This window comes from Notolepis coatsorum, assembly GCF_963971535.1.
Source record: "Notolepis coatsorum genome assembly, chromosome: 5".
In the NCBI taxonomy this organism is placed as follows: domain Eukaryota; kingdom Metazoa; phylum Chordata; class Actinopteri; order Aulopiformes; family Paralepididae; genus Notolepis; species Notolepis coatsorum.
Window position 1 is genome coordinate 156,854,493 of NC_140169.1, and position 19,651 is coordinate 156,874,143.

Here is a 19,651-nt window from a genome sequence, read left to right on the forward strand (position 1 = left end):
GTAATGACATCATCATACTCTGCCTGTGATCTGCATCATATGTACTGTAATGACATCATACTCTGCCTGTGATCTGCATCATATGTACTGTAATGACATCATACTCTGCCTGTGATCTGCATCATATGTACTGTAATGACATCATACTCTGCCTGTGATCAAGTCAAGTCAAGAGTTTTATTTTTCACGGCATACAAGTATACAATGAAATGCGGGTGGTCTTGCCCGCAACGATGTGCAATACAGTAGTACAACATATAATAGAATCCAATAAAATAACATTGTGCAATAAACAGGTAACATAGTGGGACATCTCGGTATTTGTACATAGTTATTTACAGAGCATGGAGGACTAGGTCCTTTGGTAGTGCAATACACTGTTACTGTTTCTATACTATTTTTAAAGTGACCTTTCCTTTGTGGCCATAAGTGTGGGCGTGTGCAGCATGAGTGTGTGCTTGCTCATGTTAAAGTGGCTGCTAGTGTGCGAGCGTGTACAGCGTGCGTGTCGTGTGTGTGCTCATGTGTGCTTGTGTGTGGAGAGTTCAGTGTTCTGTGGCACTCAGTGTTCAGTGTTCAAGTCTCTGATGGCCTGGGGGAAGAAGCTGAGCCGAAGCCTCTCTGTCCTATAGTAGCTGGGGTTCGCAGGCATCTGCCTGAGCTCAGCAGCTGGAACAGGCTGTTATTGGGGTGGTGAGGGTCTTTCATTATTCTGCAGGCTCTGGATTTGCACCTCTTGTTGTATAGAACCTCTCTGTAGGGCCTTCTTGTCCTGTGCCGTGCTGTTTCCATACCAGGCAGTGATGTTTCCAGTCAAGATGCTCTCTACAGCTCCGGAGTAGAAGTACTGGAGTATCTTCCCCGATACTCTGAACTTCCTTAACTGTCTCAGGTGGTAGAGGCGCTGCTTTGCCTTTTTTACAACTGTGTCTATGTGTGTTGACCATGTCAGATCCTCTGAGATGTGGACCCCCAGGTACTTAAAGCTGCTCACCCTGTCCACGGTAGCCCCGTTTATCCTCAGTGGTGTGTGTGTCTCCTGCTGTCCTCTCCTATAATCCACGATCAGCTCCTTGGTTTTACCAATGTTCAGGAGCAGGCTGTTGTCCTGGCACCAGCGTTCCAGTACCTCAACCTCCTCCCGGTAGGCCTTCTCGTCGTTGTCCGAGATCAGCCCCACCACCACCGTGTCGTCTGCAAACTTCACTATGGAGTTGGAGCTGAACTTGGCCACACAATCGTGTGTGTAGAGTGAGTACAGCAGGGGGCTCAGAACACAGCCCTGGGGGGACCCGATGCTCAGGGTGATGGTGTTGGAGGTCTGACCCCCCACCCTGACCGCCTGGGGTCTTTCACTCAGAAAGTCCAGTACCCAGGCGCTCAGAGCGGAGCTCAGACCCAGCTCGATCAACTTGTCCACCAGTCTGGTGGGGACTATGGTGTTGAACGCTGAGCTGTAGTCAATGAACAACAGTCTCACATAGCCCCCCTTCTGGCGGTCAAGGTGAGAGAGGGTGCTGTGCAGTACCTGGGAGACCGCGTTGTCAGTGGACCTGTTTGTCCTGTATGCAAATTGCATAGGGTCCATATCACTGGGGAGGGAGGCACAAATGTGATCCTTGACCAGCCTCTCGAAACATTTCATGACCACAGAGGTGAGTGCCACCGGTCTGTAGTCATTGAGACATGTTGGGGAGGGTTTCTTCGGTACAGGGATGATGGTAGACATCTTGAAGCAGGCAGGGACCACTGACTCCGCCAGGGATTGATTAAATATGGCGGTGAACACAGGGGCTAACTGGTTGGCACATATGTACTGTAATGACATCATACTCTGCCTGTGATCTGCATCATATGTACTGTAATAACATCATACTCTGCCTGTGATCTGCATCATATGTACATACTGTATATACATAATAGTAAACGGTGATTGTGCACATTTCCTGGCGAATTAGATTAGATTACTGTAAATGTTATTGTCATTATACAACACAGATAGATAGATAGATAGATAGATAGATGGATGGATGGATGGATGGATGGATGGATGGATGGATGGATGGATGGATGGATGGATGGATGGATGGATGGATGGATGGATGGATGGATGGATGGATGGATGGATGGATGGATGGATGGATGGATGGATGGATGGATGGATGGATGGATGGATGGATGGATGGATGGATGGATGGATGGATGGATGGATGGATGGATGGATGGATGGATGGATGGATGGATGGATGGATGGATGGATGGATGGATGGATGGATGGATGGATGGATGGATGGATGGATGGATGGATGGATGGATGGATGGATGGATGGATGGATGGATGGATGGATGGATGGATGGATGGATGGATGGATGGATGGATGGATGGATGGATGGATGGATGGATGGATGGATGGATGGATGGATGGATGGATGGATGGATGGATGGATGGATGGATGGATGGATGGATGGATGGATGGATGGATGGATGGATGGATGGATGGATGGATGGATGGATGGATGGATGGATGGATGGATGGATGGATGGATGGATGGATGGATGGATGGATGGATGGATGGATGGATGGATGGATGGATGGATGGATGGATGGATGGATGGATGGATGGATGGATGGATGGATGGATGGATGGATGGATGGATGGATGGATGGATGGATGGATGGATGGATGGATGGATGGATGGATGGATGGATGGATGGATGGATGGATGGATGGATGGATGGATGGATGGATGGATGGATGGATGGATGGATGGATGGATGGATGGATGGATGGATGGATGGATGGATGGATGGATGGATGGATGGATGGATGGATGGATGGATGGATGGATGGATGGATGGATGGATGGATGGATGGATGGATGGATGGATGGATGGATGGATGGATGGATGGATGGATGGATGGATGGATGGATGGATGGATGGATGGATGGATGGATGGATGGATGGATGGATGGATGGATGGATGGATGGATGGATGGATGGATGGATGGATGGATGGATGGATGGATGGATGGATGGATGGATGGATGGATGGATGGATGGATGGATGGATGGATAGATAGATAGATAGATAGATAGATAGATAGATAGATAGATAGATAGATAGATAGATAGATAGATAGATAGATAGATAGATAGATAGATAGATAGATAGATAGATAGATAGATAGATAGATAGATAGATAGATAGATAGATAAGGCACCAGGTTCGACTCCGGCTGTCGGCGTTGCTTCCGGCTTGGGCCGGCCGTCATACTAACTCAATTGGCGGGTGGGAAGTCGAAGGGTGGTAATCTGGACATTGTGGACAGCGACTCCTACAGGTCGGTCAGGGCGCCTGCACAGCAGAGACAGGAAATGGCGGGGGCAGTGTGAGCCTCCCACACCTCTCCAATGAGAGTCCGTGCTCGCAGGTGAAAAGATGTGACCGGCTGCCTCCTCGTGTACCGGAGGGTACACGTGATGCAAGGCTTCTATCCTTCCTACAACCGGCCAGTGGGGGCATAGTCTAGCAACATTCAAGACAGGGGAGGGGAGATTAGACAAAACTTTGTTTGTACGAGGAAGTCCGAGGTAAGCGACAGCTGTGATTGGAGGATCAAGAAAAGAGGGCAGGGTTTTGAGACAGGTCCATTTAAAAAAAAATATAAATCTGTCAATAAGGCTCTAATACAGTGATAATCCTGTTTCTTAAATTCTCCACATCTTTTTACGCACATTCATTTATAAACCTAAACCGATGTACCTCAACGCTCCCCTTTAACCTCAGGAGTGGAGAAGACATGCTGAGATACAGCGAACACTTTGTGGTTGATATCCAAAATCTGTTTCAATTATTCATCCAAACCTAAACGTGCACTCAACATGCCAGAGACGTGCGCGCAGGAGGCTAATTAAAGGATCCACACGTTTCCCTGACATTTAGAGACCCGACGGGGGATGTACAGTAGGCTACATGTATCCCTGTGTTCCCACATTAAGCGTAACAGAGTGTATATATAGAGAGGCCTGTATGTACATATGATCAACAACGCCCTCACATGTTGACTGCTCACCACATTCCTATTAGTTTGATTTATAGATGAGAAATAAGATATTCTTCTTCTTCTTTCTTTTTTTCTTCACCTTCTTCTTCTTCTTTCTTTCTTCACCTTCTTTTTCTTCATCTTCTTCTCCTTTGCCTTCTTCATCTACGTCTTCTTCTTTTTCTTCATCTTCTATTTCTTCTTATTCTCCTTCATCTTCTTCTTCATCTTTTTCATCTTCTTCATCTTCTTCACCTTCTTCTTCTCCTTCTTTTTCTTCCACTTCTTCTTCTTCGCCTTCATCTTCTTCTTCATCTTCTTCTTCATCTTCTTCTTTTTCTTCTTCTTCATCATCTTCTTTTTCTGTATTTTATTTTTTTATTATTTTTTAAACACACATATAAACAAACATGACAACACACGATAAGATAGACAAGCATTAATACACAGTGTATATCCAACGAAATTACCATTTATACCAATGTCTTATACAGGATATACCCCTAATACCTGTTATCTAAAAACCTACACACATATGCTCCAGCTCGAACCCCCCCCCTCCCGGACCCCTCTTTGTATAGTACCTCCATTATCCCTCGCTCCTAACCAGACACTACCATTATAAGCTAGCTTTTATTCTCTCCACCACTTCTAACCACATTGTCATTTTGGATTCATTGAGACCCAGAATTCTTGCTGTAGATATTTCTTGATAAATCACATCGAGATATGTAAGAAACCAAACTTGCCGGCACATTTTTTCCGGTTGAAACCAGCGTGATGCGATCAGCTTTTTAGCTACTGTGATACCCGATAAAACCAATCTCTTTAGCTGTGGATGTACTGCAAACTCAAAAACATCATTCAATAGTAATACAGAGGGGTGTACAGGTATATTCCAAGATAAGAGTTTTGATAATTGTTGGTTCACATCTTTCCAGAATATCTTAACTGGTGGGCAGTACCAGTACATGTGCATAAATGTCCCTTCATCCCCATTTGTACATTGGGAGCATTTGGAGTCTTGTTTAAGACCCATTCAGTTCAGTCTTATAGGAGTCAAGTATGTCCTGTGAATATAGTTAAGATTGATTTGTTGATGGTCCGGGTTCCTTGATGTAAGTCGGACATTTGCCCAGGCCCCTTGCCAATCAAAGTCACTTTCCAGGTCTGGTATATCCCTCCTCCAGACAGAGTCTAGTTGGAGGGTTTCATACGAGGACGTTAGTAATTGATGATAAAAATCTGAAACAAAACCTCTCGATGTCTCTCTTTCATAGAAGAATTTGTGGTATCTGTGGTGTTCAATTGGTATGTCTAATGGAACACCGTGAGACTTCAAACATAGCCGTAACTGTATGTAAAAAAGCCATGTGGACTTGGTGAGATTAAATTTTTTGCATATTTCTCCATAACTACAAAAACCCTGTTTGTTAAAAACATCCCCTAATGAGTGTATGCCTTGCTCTTCCCATATAGGGAATCTTATATGTCGTTTTTCAATTAAGAGTGCATTGTTATTGAATAAGGGAGTATGATTGTGCCATTTATGTGGGTTAGGATATTTTTTTTGTGTTTCACGCCATATCCGGATAGCATGAGTAATTATGGGGCCAAATTTCCGTTCACAATGCTTGATTGGTAGTTTAGTGTATGCTATGTCCTTCAGTCTATGTGGGGCTACTATGTTTTCTTCTAATTTTCTCCAGGATACTAATGCTTGGGGATCAAACCATGTTGTCAATGGTCTTAATGTGTACGCCTTAAAATAGTGGAAAAAATCTGGAAATGCCATGCCACCGTCTGCTTTATTTCTCTGTGCGGTGGATCTTTTTATACGTGGTGGTTTGTTATTCCAAATAAATTTGTATGTGGAGGAGTGTAATCTTTTCCAGTAACCCTCTGGAGGGGGTAACAGTAGCATTGAACTGAAGAAGTTGATTCTAGGTAGTACGTCCATCTTAACTATTGAGTACTGTACTGAGTTTTTAAGTTTTGCCCACCTATCAAGGTCGTCTTTGATTTTGTTTTGTATTTTTGTGTAATTGTGCTTCACCGTTTGTCTTATGGTGGGGAATATTTCCACTCCCAAGCATCTAAAATGTTTTACCATAGGTATCTCTCCTGGGAGGGTTATATCTTTTTTTGCAGGGGTGTTAAGTGGAAGGAAAGCCGACTTCGGCCAATTTATCTTGAATCCCGATAAATCACCAAAGTTCTCAATCAACTTGATCATCTTCTTTTTCGTCTCCTTTTTCATATTCTATTTCTTCTTCTCCTTCTTCTTCTTCTTCTCCTCCCTCCTCCTCCTCCTCCCTCCCCCTCTGCCTCCTCCTCCTCCTCCTCCCCCCCCCCTCTCCCCCCTCCTCCTCCTCCTCCTCCCGCCCCCCCCTCCCCCTCCTCTCAGGACAACGACCGGCCTGACCTCAGTAACTTCATGGAGAGTGGGGAGTGGGTAATGAAGGACTTCCGCAGTTGGAAGCACTGGGTCTACTACGCCTGCTGCCCGGAGACCCCCTACCTGGACATCACCTACCACTTCCTGATGCTGCGGCTGCCGCTCTACTTCATCGTCAATGTCATCATCCCCTGCATGTTGTTCTCCTTCCTGACCGGCCTGGTCTTCTACCTGCCCACGGACTCCGGTACGTTTACAACACTTCTTCCAACGTCATCATCCCCTGCATGCTGTTCTCCTTCCTGACCGGCCTGGTCTTCTACCTGCCCACGGACTCCGGTACGTTTACAACACTTCTTCCAACGTCATCATCCCCTGCATGCTGTTCTCCTTCCTGACCGGCCTGGTCTTCTACCTGCCCACGGACTCCGGTACGTTTACAACACTTCTTCCAACGTGATCATCCCCTGCATGCTGTTCTCCTTCCTGACCAGCCTGGTCTTCTACCTGCCCACGGACTCCGGTACGTTTACAACACTTCTTCCACCGTCATCATCCCCTGCATGCTGTTCTCCTTCCTGGCCGGCCTGGTCTTCTACCTGCCCACGGACTCCGGTACGTTTACAACACTTCTTCCAACGTGATCATCCCCTGCATGCTGTTCTCCTTCCTGACCGGCCTGGTCTTCTACCTGCCCACGGACTCCGGTACGTTTACAACACTTCTTCCACCGTCATCATCCCCTGCATGCTGTTCTCCTTCCTGGCCGGCCTGGTCTTCTACCTGCCCACGGACTCCGGTACGTTTACAACACTTCTTCCAACGTGATCATCCCCTGCATGCTGTTCTCCTTCCTGACTGGTCTGTAAGGACACAGCCGTAGCTACAACCACTTAATGTCAAGGCTCTCATCCACATTCAATCATCGCCCCCCCCCCCCCCCCCCCCCCATAGCTCCAGCTCACTCGAAATAGAGCTGCCAGACTCACTCTGCTCTATAATGAATAGTGTGGAGGGAATGCATGCTAGACTGTCGTGGATGAGGGTGGACCAGAGACTAGCATGCAGTTTGATTCGGTTTTTAAAGAACATTTGTACCTTAGGTAAACCCACTCAATTGTATTCTATGCTTTTATCCACCAATGATAGACATGACCATAATACCAGACATGCTTCAAGTAGTCGCTTCACCCTACCTCTGCCTAGAACCAACGGTCTAAAGAAAACTGCAATGTATAGAGCCATAACATATTAGAATAGGATCCCATTACATATCATACGGACGGAAAACAAGGACCGTTTCAAAAAGAAACTTAAAGGAGCCACAATCCGGAAGGAAATCAATATATGTCATGCATGAGTGTAGCTGCAGCCATGTTATCCAAACTTCTTCTGTTTACTTTGTGCTTTTTTTTTTAAAGGTATGGTGAAATGGATTTATTTTCTTTTGTTTTCTTTTTTCTTTTTTTCTCCTTTTTCCGTTTTTTCTCCCATCCCAATGTTAGTCGTTATGCCAATTCCCAATCCCCTTCCTGGTCGTTGCGCGCTTACCCCCTACCGTCGGTCTGGGAGGGCGAAGACTATCACATGCTTCCTCCGACACACATGTGCAGCCAATCAACCGCTTCTTTTCACCTGGCAGCGCGGACTCTCACTGGGAGAGTGTAACGTGTGGAAGGTCACACTACATCTCCCAGATCCTTCCCTCGCTGTGCAGGCGCCCCGACCGAACTGTAGGAGTCGCTGTTTACAACGACCAGGACCCACCCTCACCGGCTTCCCACCCGCTGACTCTGCCAATTGTGTCAGTATGGAGGACGACCGACAAGCCGGAGGCACCGCTGGCAGTTGGATTAGATCCCACTGTCTCTGCGGTGGTAGACAGACGCTTAGTCCGCTGTGCTACCTGGCTGCCTTTTGTTTAATTTTCTATTGATTATGTATGTGCTATATGACTGATTTACACTGAATGTTTGATATTTGTATGTGTATATCTGTGAGGAGGACCCCAGGCAGAATAGTCAACACGTTGATGATGACTAATGGGGATCCTAATAAACATAAACATAAACACTGTTGTGACTGTGTGCCCCCCCCTCCCCCCCAGGTGAGAAGATGACACTCTCCATCTCTGTCCTGCTGTCTCTCACTGTGCCCCCCCCCCCCCCTTCTCCTCCTCCCCCCCCAGGTGAGAAGATGACTCTCTCCATCTCTGTCCTGCTGTCTCTCACTGTCTTCCTGCTGGTCATCGTGGAGCTGATCCCGTCCACCTCCAGCGCCGTGCCCCTCATCGGGAAGTACATGCTCTTCACCATGGTCTTCGTCATAGCCTCCATCATCATCACCGTCATCGTCATCAACACCCATCACCGCTCCCCCAGCACCCACACCATGCCCAACTGGGTGCGCAAGGTGAGCGGGGGGGGGGGGATTATTATAATGTGGTTTCAGGTCGGCTTGCTACCAGTACCAGGCGTGCACAGATTAGATTAGATTAGATTAGATTATATTAGATTAAAATGTATTGTCATTAGGGATGTTCGATATTGGCTTTTTTACCGATATCCGATATACCGATATTGTCCAACTCTTAATTTCCGATACCGATATCAACCGATACCTGTTACGAATGCGCTTAGATGGCATGATGACTGGAACCCAGATGCAGATGTAAACACGAAGAGCTTGGAGAGCGCAGGCAGGAGACGACATAGTGATAATCAAACTTTACTTAAATGACAGGAATCACAGGATACAGGGAATGACAACACATAGACAAGGGTAACAAGAATCAATGATGACAACACCTAGATACACACACTAATTAGAGACAGAGGGTGATTGTTAACAGGACACAGGTGTGGTAAACAGAACTAACATAAGACTAAACACACAGGGAAATAAACTAGAACAAATGTACAATACAGAGACACACAAGACAAGAACACATTTACAAAACACAGACAGTAGGAACGCCAGACTAACACAGTGGAAACAATACAGACAGCAAAGACAACAAATATACAAAACACAAATTATTGTAAATAATATGACACAACTGAGTGACCTGAGCCCAGAGCTGCCACATCTGACTCAGGCCACCAGATCGCAGTGATGTATTGTGCAGTGGTATATTGTTATTGAAAGGGGGTATGAAGGGAATTTGTGAAGGTCCAAATCCTGGTCCAGCCGAACCGGGGGGAGGTTTGCTGTCTGGTCCAGCAGGACCTGGGGAGCGTTACAGATACCGATATATGCGGGGTTTCCCCCCCCAAAAAAATTAATAATTTCAGGTAATTAACATTACATATCTCTTGTCGTGGAATTAACACAACATTATGCATACTTTTGACAATAAATAAAATAAGAATTTGTTCTTACTTTCTTGCCTGGGTAAATAAAGGTTAAATAAATGTAAAAAAAAAAAAAAAAAAAATTGAAAACCAATACAGATCATTTCCGATATTAAATTTGAATGCCAATATCAGCCGATAATATCGGTAGGCCGATAATATCAGACATCCCTAATTGTCATCATACACCACAAGTACACTACAACGAAAAGAGGTTTGGCATCCAACCAGAGTGCAAATGTAACAGTAAAGTGTAACAGTAATATACAATGTACAGGTGATTAAACTGGGTATAAAATATATGAATTAGTACTACTGAGTAATAGTGCTAATCAGATGTATGTACAGAGGTGTAGTATTAATATGTACAGTGATGGCGGTTAGGTGGCGTAGCAGAGATTGCGTTCGTCACCAACCCCGGAGCTGTGAGCTGGATTCGCAGCTCCGGGGTTGTCACCAGCTTGGCTGGCCGTTCACACTAATACAATTGGCTGTATTAGAGGGTGGGAGAAGCTGGCGGGGTGGGTCCGGGTCGTTGTAAACAGCGACTCCTACAGTTTGGTCGGGGCGCCTGCTAAGCGCGGATAGGACCTGAGTGGGATAGTGTGATCCTTCCACACGCTACGCCCTCTCAGGGAGGATCCGCGCTGCCAGGTGAAAAGAAGCGGTTGATTGGCTGGACGTGTGTCGGAGGAAGCACGTGATAGCCTCCACTCTCCCAGATGATCTGACTGTGGGGGGTAAGTGCGCAGCGACCAGGAAGGGGATTGGGAATTGGCATACGACTAACATTGGGATGGGAGAAAAATCTGAGGAAAATGGAGGGGAAAAAAGATAAATAAAAAAAATAAAAATGTACAGTGATACAGGAATAAAGACACTATGGTAGTAAGTCATACTGGCCAGCAGTGTAACTATAGTTAATTACTATAGTAAGAGTAGGTAAGGGATATGTACAGATATAGATATAGTATCTACGGATATGTACATATATAGATATAGTATCTATCTCTACAGATATGTACAGATATAGATATAGTATCTACGGATATGTAAAAAGGATTATATGCAGGTATGTACAGACAGATGTGGATAGATATATATAAGAATAAATATATAAAATGTTGGGCATCATAGCAGCATGGGTGAGGGGAGGTACAGGTATGGGCAGGATAATAGCAGAAAGACATAAATATAGGCAATTAAATTAAATCTGAATATATACAAAAAAAAAAATTATGTTTACAAAAAATAAAAGTGTAAACAATACAATTTACTCTGAATATAAAAATATGAGAACAATAAACAGTGTAAACAAAGGTGCAGATGACTACATGTTTGTTGGTCAAGGAATACCCCCCCCCCTTCTGAAGCCAGTTCTGTTGGCTGGGGTTGAACCTCCTTCCCAGAGCCTGGCAACAGTCAATCAACAATCATTTGGACTATATCGCCACCTTGTGGTAGTTAGCCTGAATTGAGTCTTTACCCAGATACCCAGACACTTCCTGCTGTTATATACTAGAAGACTATATTAAATTAAAGCCCCAATCCTACTTTTTGATTGTTTGATTTGTTGATAGAAAATAATGTTTAATCATATTTAATCTTTCTTAACCCATCATAATAAATCAGAATATAGGTCTATTTTGCTCCTGTGTTTACAAACATTACCAACGTAAACAAGCCAACGTTGGTGACCAACCCAAAATCCACGAACACTATTTAAATCTCTTCTAGTGTTCATCCTCGTATCAACAGCTCAGTCAATCACCTAGAGAAGGAAAATATGTCTCCATTCCTATTTCGGACGACAGACTCGGCCTTCGAGGTTTTTCAGCCCTGCTTTCACACTGCGGTTATAATTCATAATAATAATAATTCATTACATTTATATAGCGCTTTTCTAGACACTCAATGCGCTCCCCACAATGTAGGGTGGAAATTGCCTCCTTCACCACCACTGGTATAGCACCCAACCTTGGGCTACGCAGGCTCAATGGCTGCCATACACTGGCACCAGGCAGACATCAGACTACACTGACTACCATACACTGGCACCATGCAGGCACACATCACACTACACAATGGCTGAACGGCTCAGGAGACAGGGATTGATATCAGCCAATTAAGGGGAAAGGATGATTAGTTGGCCTTGATGTCAGAGACCTGATTGGGAATTTGGCGAGGAACGTTGGGGAACCCCCTACTCTTTACGATAGGCGCCCTGGGTTCTTTTAACGACCGAGATTCAGTCAGGGCCTCGGTTTAGCGTCTCATCCGAAGGACGGCACTCGTAGCTGTACCGTGTTCCTATCATTGTAACAGGGGCATTGTTACTGACTAGTCAACTCGATCGAATGACCGGATGGTTCTTAGGGTTCCTAAAGTTTGTTCTGATCTAGGGAAGTCAGCTTTTTCCTTTGATGCCTCTAACTCATGGAATGTCCTTAAACTCTCTCTGAAATTGGAGGTTCTCCCTTCCCTTGGAATGTTTAAACGTATGATTTCAGACCATTGTGTGACTACCTGTAACTGTTTTAGCTGATCTTTTTAAATTATTTTTAAAGTTTTTTATTTTTACTCTGGTGTTTAATTTTCTGTGAATATTGTTTGTATTATGTACTGTTTACATTTTGTACAATCGTCGTTTCTGTAAATGAGGGAAACCTCAGAAGCTTACGATTTTAAATAAAGGTTGAAATGGAAAAAAAAGTCCAGAGGACAGCGTGCCCCCTGCTGGACAACAACACCACAATTCCGACAACGGCCTTGACCGGGGCTCGAACCGATGATCTTTCGATCATGAGTCCGGAGCTCTACTCATGTTATCCCCCCTCCCCCCTCCAGGTCTTCATCGAGACCATTCCCAACATCATGTTCTTCTCCACCATGAAGCGGCCCTCCAAGGACAAGCAGGAGAAGAGCATCTACGGGGCGGACTTCGACATCTCCGACATCTCGGGGAAGCCCACGCCCACCGCCGTGCACTACCAGTCGCCCATCACCAAGAACCCGGACGTGCGCAGCGCCATCGAGGGGGTCAAGTACATCGCAGAGACCATGAAGTCGGACGAGGAGTCGAACAACGTAAGGCTTCTCGGCGTAGAGGGGGGGTGCGACAGGGCTGTGGTTCCTCATTGCTCTCATATGGGGGGGGGGTGAGAGAGAGACAGTGGCTCGGGAGGTAGAGCGGTCATCCGGTAATCCGGAGGGTTTCAGGTTCGATACCCGCTCCTCCCGGGCAGCGTGTCTGAGTGTCCTTGAGCAAGACACTTAACCCCTAACTGCTCCCGATGAGCAGTTCGGCACCTTGCATGGTCATCTCCGCCGTCGGTGTGTGAATGTGTGAGTGAATGGGGGGGGGGGGGGGGGCAACAGTGGTTCAGGAGGTAGAGGGGTCGTCTGGTAATCCGGAGGGTTCCAGGTTCGATTCCCGCTCCTCCCGGGCAGCGTGTCTGAGTGTCCTTGAGCAAGATACTTAACCCTTAACTGCTCCCGATGAGCAGGTTGGCACCTTGCATGGTCGCCTCTGCTGTCGGTATGTGAATGTGTGAGTGAAAAATGTGGGTAACAAATTGTAAAGCGCTTTGGATAAAAATCTGCTATATAAAGGCAGCCATTTACCATTTATGTCACTGTTGACAAAAATGACCATTTCTCAACATATCTCAAAACATAATGTTGATTGCTCTTGGATTCCGCTTGAGTAACTGTGGTGTTACTGTTCAACACAACACGTGGTAAAGAAGATACATTATATCAATAATGTAACATGTTGATATAGTTGATCAGTCTCGCTTAACCCTTTCACTACTACACTATCAAAGGGTTAACCCTTTCACTGCGACAATACAGAAGGGTAACCCTTTCACTATCACACTACCAAAGGGTTATCCCTTTCACTGCGACAATACAGAAGGGTAACCCTTTCACTACCACACTACCAACGGGTTAACCCTTTCACAACCACACTACAGAAGGTTAACCCTTTCACTACCACACTACAGACGGTTAACCTTTCACTAGCACACTACAGAAGGTTAACCCTTTCACTGCGACAATACAGAAGGTTAACCCTTTCACTACCACACTACAGACGGTTAACCGTTATAGTTGATCAGTCTTGCTTAAAATATGTAAATAAAGGACAGCAGGACAGAGATGCTCAGAGTCATCTTCTATAATGTGTGTAGATTATAGATTCTATAATAATATCTATACCCAATAGTATCTATAAAATATCTATAAAATATGTATTGTTTATCGTCAGCATGGATTATGCCACTGGGGGGGGGGGGGGGGGGCGCTGCAGCCCGTTCTCACTTCAAATATGTAAATAAAGTACTAATCGACCACAGGAAAAAGGTACATATTGTATGTTATGTTATAGCCGTACGTAATATATTGACGTATTTACAAATAAGTACATATATTACATATTCAAACATTTTAAACTTTTAACGTTTAAATTCCCCTGCTGGAGAACAAACCCAGGAGGCAAGTGCCCTTACCTTAACTTAACCTTAACTCTGTTACCTTAAACTAACCATAACCTTAACTCTGTTACCTTAAACTAACCATAACCTTAACACTTTGATCGCCGGGGTTAAATTTATAATTTACCATCCCTCGGGAGATGTTCCCCTTCTTTGCAGGGCTATACCTTTTTAAATTGTATTGCTAAATTGACATTACTATGGCCCATTCAACGTCCTATATCTATTGTTCAGGGTGTAGCAACGTTATACTTTTTCATTCACATATTCATACTAAAATACGGTCTAAAGTATGTTTTTATCGTTTTCTGCAGCTTTCTTCAGAACGTGATTTATAGCCCTAAATGCATTATATTGATGATTGTATACAGTTTGATAGCAATCGGCGCGAGATAAAACATTTCAAATGGACGTGCTTCTAGAAGTTACTACTTATCATCTGATGTCGACCGGATGGGCGGTGGGTCGTTTATAATTCCGTGGGCAACGTTATATCATTCATCTAGTGTGGGTGATATGATCATTAGAGCAGTTAGTAAAGAACACGTTGAAAAATAACGCTGGATCTTACCGTATCTTCCTCGTGCCGTTGGGAGATGAGCGTGGAACAGAAATGTTTCTATTATGGGATGTAGAAAGATCCGATCCATTTCCAGGTTGTATAATAGTATATACGTCCAAATCATGTTGTTTATCGAGTTATTGGTAACGGATTGCTATCTGTTGTGATCAGCTCGAGTCCTGGGACTATTAGCGAGTGATCGGACCGAATTGAAATGAGCACCAGCTTCCACTTCCTGTTTCTGTCCTGGGCGATCCGCCGATCGGCCACCAGATGGCGCTCTTGAACCGTTGGAGAGTTGAGAGGGGCTCACCAGTACATATAATGTCTCTGGGGGAGAAATATGATTTCGATCACAGATTTTTGAAATATTGATATCAAAGACGCTGTCCAGCGTCTTCGGCAGAATAAGCATGGCGGGGAAAGACGCTGAACAGCGTCTTCGGTGATTAAAGTGTTAACTTAACCTTAACTCTGTTACCTTCAATTAACCATAACCTTAACTCTGTTACCTTAAATTAACCATAACCTTAACTCTGTTACCTTAAACTAACCATAACCTTAACTTAACCTTAACTCTGTTACCTTAAACTAACCATAACCCTAACTTAACCTTAACTCTGTTACCTTAAACTAACCCTAACCTTAACTCTGTTACCTTAAACTAACCATAACCTTAACTTAACCTTAACTCTGTTACCTTAAACTAACCCTAACCTTAACTCTGTTACCTTAAACTAACCATGACCTTAACTTAACCTTAACGCTGTTACCTTAAACTAACCCTAACCTTAACTTAACCTTAACTCTGTTACCTTAAACTAACCATAACCTTAACTTAACCTTAACTCTGTTAGCTTAAACTAACCATAACCTTAACTTAACTTTAACTCTGTTACCTTAAACTAACCCTAACCTTAACTTAACCTTAACTCTGTTACCTTAAACTAACCATAACCTTAACTTAACTGGGTCCGCTCCTCTTTCTCCTGTATATAAATTACCTGAAAGCAGCTTGCTCATGTGACCTTTTTTTATACGAAGATGACTCCGCCCTACTAGTGTCTCACAAAGACAAACAAGTGGTTGAGCAGACATTGAGTGCAGAACTAGAGAAGGTTAGCGACTGGCTAGGCCACAACAAGCTGTGCCTCCACGTGGGGAAGACTGAGTCCATTTTATTCGGGTCAAAGGTCAGGCTCAGAAAATCGCCAGGTTTTAACATTAGAATAGGAGATACTGTTCTCACAGACAAAACATCTGTGAAATATCTCGGTTGCGTCCTGGAAAACAGCTTATCAGGGGAAAGCATGGCTCACCAAGCACTTACAAAGATAAATAACAGGACTAGATACCTAGCCAGAATCTCTCATTTTTTAGATCAGTCAGCGATGAAGATTCTTGCTGGAGCTCTCATACAGTGTCACTATGACTATGCGTGTGGCTCCTGGTACAACAGTGCCCCCAAAAGTCAGAAAATAAAACTACAGACATCACAAAACAAGCTAATCAGGGTAATACTAAGGCTACCTGCCCGAACCCACCTTGACCCATCTCACTTTGAGATCATGAGATGGCTTAAGGTGGAAGACAGAGTAAACCAGATAGGGATGTGCCTAGTTCACAGAATAGTGCACGGGGTAGTGCCAGTGTACTTTAACAACTACTTCAACCGAATCAGAGACACCCACGCATACCAAACTAGGCGCAGCTCAACTGACTTTGTGCCAGTCAGATTCAGGAGCTGTATGGGGAAGGAGTCCTTTCTGTATTCAGCAGCTGTCTATTGGAATAGTCTGCCCAGTGAACTGAAAATCATAGACAATGCCGTTAGATTCAGGTCCAGCCTGAAGACATGGCTCAAAAGGGACTATACTTGACCTAGACACTTAGCTTAAGGCACCCTTGCATGTTGTATGAGTCTGTATGTATATAAATGTTAAATGGTATATGTGATGTGTTGTGATGTCACGTTTTGTATGATGCATGTTTTAAGCATCACACTCCCCCACCCCCCTACAAGGACCACAATGGAAATAAGCTCTGAGCTTTTTTGTATTCATCCTTGGCAGTATATCCCGACTGTGCTCTTCTGTCACATGTTTATTTTTTATATTGTCAAATAAAGTCATTCATTCATTCATTCATTCATTCAACTTAACCTTAACTCTGTTACCTTAAACTAACCCTAACCTTAACTTAACCTTAACTATGTTACCTTAAACTAACCATAACCTTAACTTAACCTTAACTCTGTTACCTTAAACTAACCATAACCTTAACTTAACCTTAACTCTGTTACCTTAAACTAACCCTAACCTTAACTTAACCTTAACTCTGTTAAACTAACCCTAACCTTAACCAGAACCCACAATCATTGATGGTTCGACTCCCTGTGTCGCTGTTTGTTTTGGACCTTTGCCCATAGGAAATGTAAATATATGACTTATACAATAAGTAAATATTACATAATGGCTATAACATAACAACTATTATGTATATTTTTTTCTGTTGTTGATAATACTTTTTTTTAGTATTGACATTTTCTGATAAGACCATGTCGTTGAGTTGACATGTTGCTATGCGACGACAGCGAGTGCCCTGTGTACAGTACAGTACAGTACAGTACTGTCAGCGTCAGTGGTCGTGGCCAGGCAGCCAGAGAAGGAACAATAATGTGTTTGTTTGGACACATTCCCTGCTGTGAGCTGAATAAGGATTGCTATTATTAAAGTGGCAGTTCACCCGAAAAATAACAAAAAGAAACATTATTGTCCTTCTTATCCGGAGTACTATTATCCATCCAGATGGTTTTAGGGGGATTCACCTACTTTTGGAGATAACTGCCGTAGAGATATCTGCTGAATGGCACTCTGCTTGTGGTGCTCAAAGCACCAACAAAATACAGGAATATATTATCTTATGATGTTTCTCTCTCCCTCCTATCTCCCTCCTCTCTCTCTTCTCTCCCTCCTATCTCTCTCCTCTCTCCCTCCTCTCTCTCTCCTCTCTCCCTCCTCTCTCTCTTCTCTCCCTCATCTCTCTCTCCTCTCTCCCTCCTCTCTTCCTCCTCCCTCTCCTCTCTCCCTCCTCTTCCTCTCTCCCTCCTATCTCCCTCCTCTCTCTCTTCTCTCCCTCCTCTCTCTCCTCTCTCCCTCCTCTCTCCCTCCTCTCTCTCCTCTCTCCCTCCTCTCTCTCCTCTCTCCCTCCTATCTCCCTCCTCTCTCTCTTCTCTCCCTCCTCTCTCTCTCCTCTCTCCCTCCTCTCTCCCTCCTCTCCCTCCTCTCTCCCTCCTATCTCCTTCCCCTCTCCCTCCTATCTCCCTCCTCTCTCCCTCTCCCTCCTATCTGCCCTCCTCTCCCCTCTCTCTCCTACCTCCTCTCCCATCTACCCCCCTCCCTCCCCCCTCCTCTCTCCCCTCTCCCTCCTCCCCCCCTCTCTCCCTCCTCTCTCTCCCCTCTCCCTCCTCCCCCCTCTCTCCCTCCTCCCTCCTCTCCCCTCCCTCTTCCCTCATCTCTCCCTCCTCTCCATCCCCCCTCCCTCCTCCCTCCCTCCCTCCTCCCTCCTCTTCTCTCTCTCCCTCCTCTCTCTCCCTCCTCCCTCCTCTCTCCTTCCTCTCTCTCTCTCCCTCCTCTCTCTCTCCCTCTTCTCCCCCTCCTCTCTATCTCTCCTCTCTCCCCCTCTCCCTCTCTTCTCCCCCTCCTCTCTCTCATCTCTCTCATCTCTCTCCTCTCTCTCTTCTCTCCCTCTTCTCCCTCCTCTCTCCCTCCTTTCTCTCTCCTATCTCCCTCCTCTCTCTCTTCTCTCCCTCCTCTCTCTCTCCTCTATCCCTCCTCTCCCTCCTCTCCCTCCTCTCTCCCTCTCCCTCCTCTCTCCCTCCTCTCTCTCTCCTCTCTCCCTCCTATCTCCCTCCTCTCTCCTTCCTCTCTCCCTCCTCTCTCCTCTCTCCCTCCTCTCTCTCCTCTCTCTCTCATCTCTCTCCTCTCTCCCTCCTCTCTCCTCTCTCTCCTCTCCCTCCTTTCTCTCCTCTCTCTCCCCCTCCTCTCCCCTCTCCCTCCTCTCTCTCTCCTCCCTCCTCTCTCTCCCCTGCTCCCTCCTCTCCCTTTCTTCCCACTCCCTCCTCCCTCCTCTCTGCCCTCCTCTCTGACCTCCTCTCCTCTCTCCCTCCTCCCTCCTATCCCCTCTCCCTCCTCCCTTCCCCCTCCTCTCTCCCTCCTCCCTCCTCTACCCTCTACCCTCCTCCCTCCCCCCTCCTCTCTCCCCTCTCCCTCCTCGTTCTCCTCTCTCTCTCTCTCCTCTCTCTCTCTCCCTCCTCTCTCCCCCCTCTCTCTCCCTCCTCTCTCCCCTCTCTCTTTCCCCTCTACCTCCTCCCTCCTCTCCCCCCTCCTCTTTCTCTTCTCTCCCTCCTCTCTCTCTCTCCCTCCTCTCTCTCTCTCCCTCCAGGCTGCAGAGGAGTGGAAGTTCGTGGCCATGGTGTTGGATCACATCCTGCTGTGTGTGTTCATGGCGGTGTGTCTGATCGGCACGTTGGGGGTGTTTGCAGGCCGTCTCATCGAGCTCAGCATGCTCTAGGGAGCGGGGTCCCAACGTGGGGTCCTTGAGGGGATTCCAGGGGTCCTTGAGGGGGTTCCAGGGGTCCTTGAGGGGGTCCCAGGGGTCCTTGAGGAGGTTCCCGGGTTAAGGTTCGCTCTATGGACGAACCGCAGCAGATTCTGAGGATTAAGTCAGTGACCGTTGCAGGTTCGCATTGTGTTTTTGAAGGGAAAAGCTCTCAACAAAGGGGTTTTTCGCCG

The 19,651-nt window shown here is 45.6% G+C and overlaps 1 protein-coding gene across 2 annotated transcripts in view; it reads left to right on the top strand.

Annotated features, from left to right (window-relative positions):
* The window catches only part of LOC311227913 (acetylcholine receptor subunit alpha-like), a 70,758-nt gene extending 51,316 nt beyond the window's left edge, over positions 1-19,442 (top strand). The window contains exons 6-10 of one of the 2 annotated variants that reach the window (XM_084313775.1): positions 6,457-6,627; positions 7,088-7,154; positions 8,636-8,859; positions 12,648-12,887; positions 19,302-19,442. In XM_084313775.1, the coding sequence (XP_084169901.1) occupies positions 6,457-6,627; positions 7,088-7,154; positions 8,636-8,859; positions 12,648-12,887; positions 19,302-19,430 (831 nt within the window). In that variant the 3' untranslated portion in view covers positions 19,431-19,442. Of the gene's footprint in view, positions 1-6,456; positions 6,695-7,087; positions 7,155-8,635; positions 8,860-12,647; positions 12,888-19,301 lie in introns of both variants that reach the window. The other variant, XM_084313774.1, reaches the window with a different exon arrangement.
* Positions 19,443-19,651: the final 209 nt, after the last annotated feature.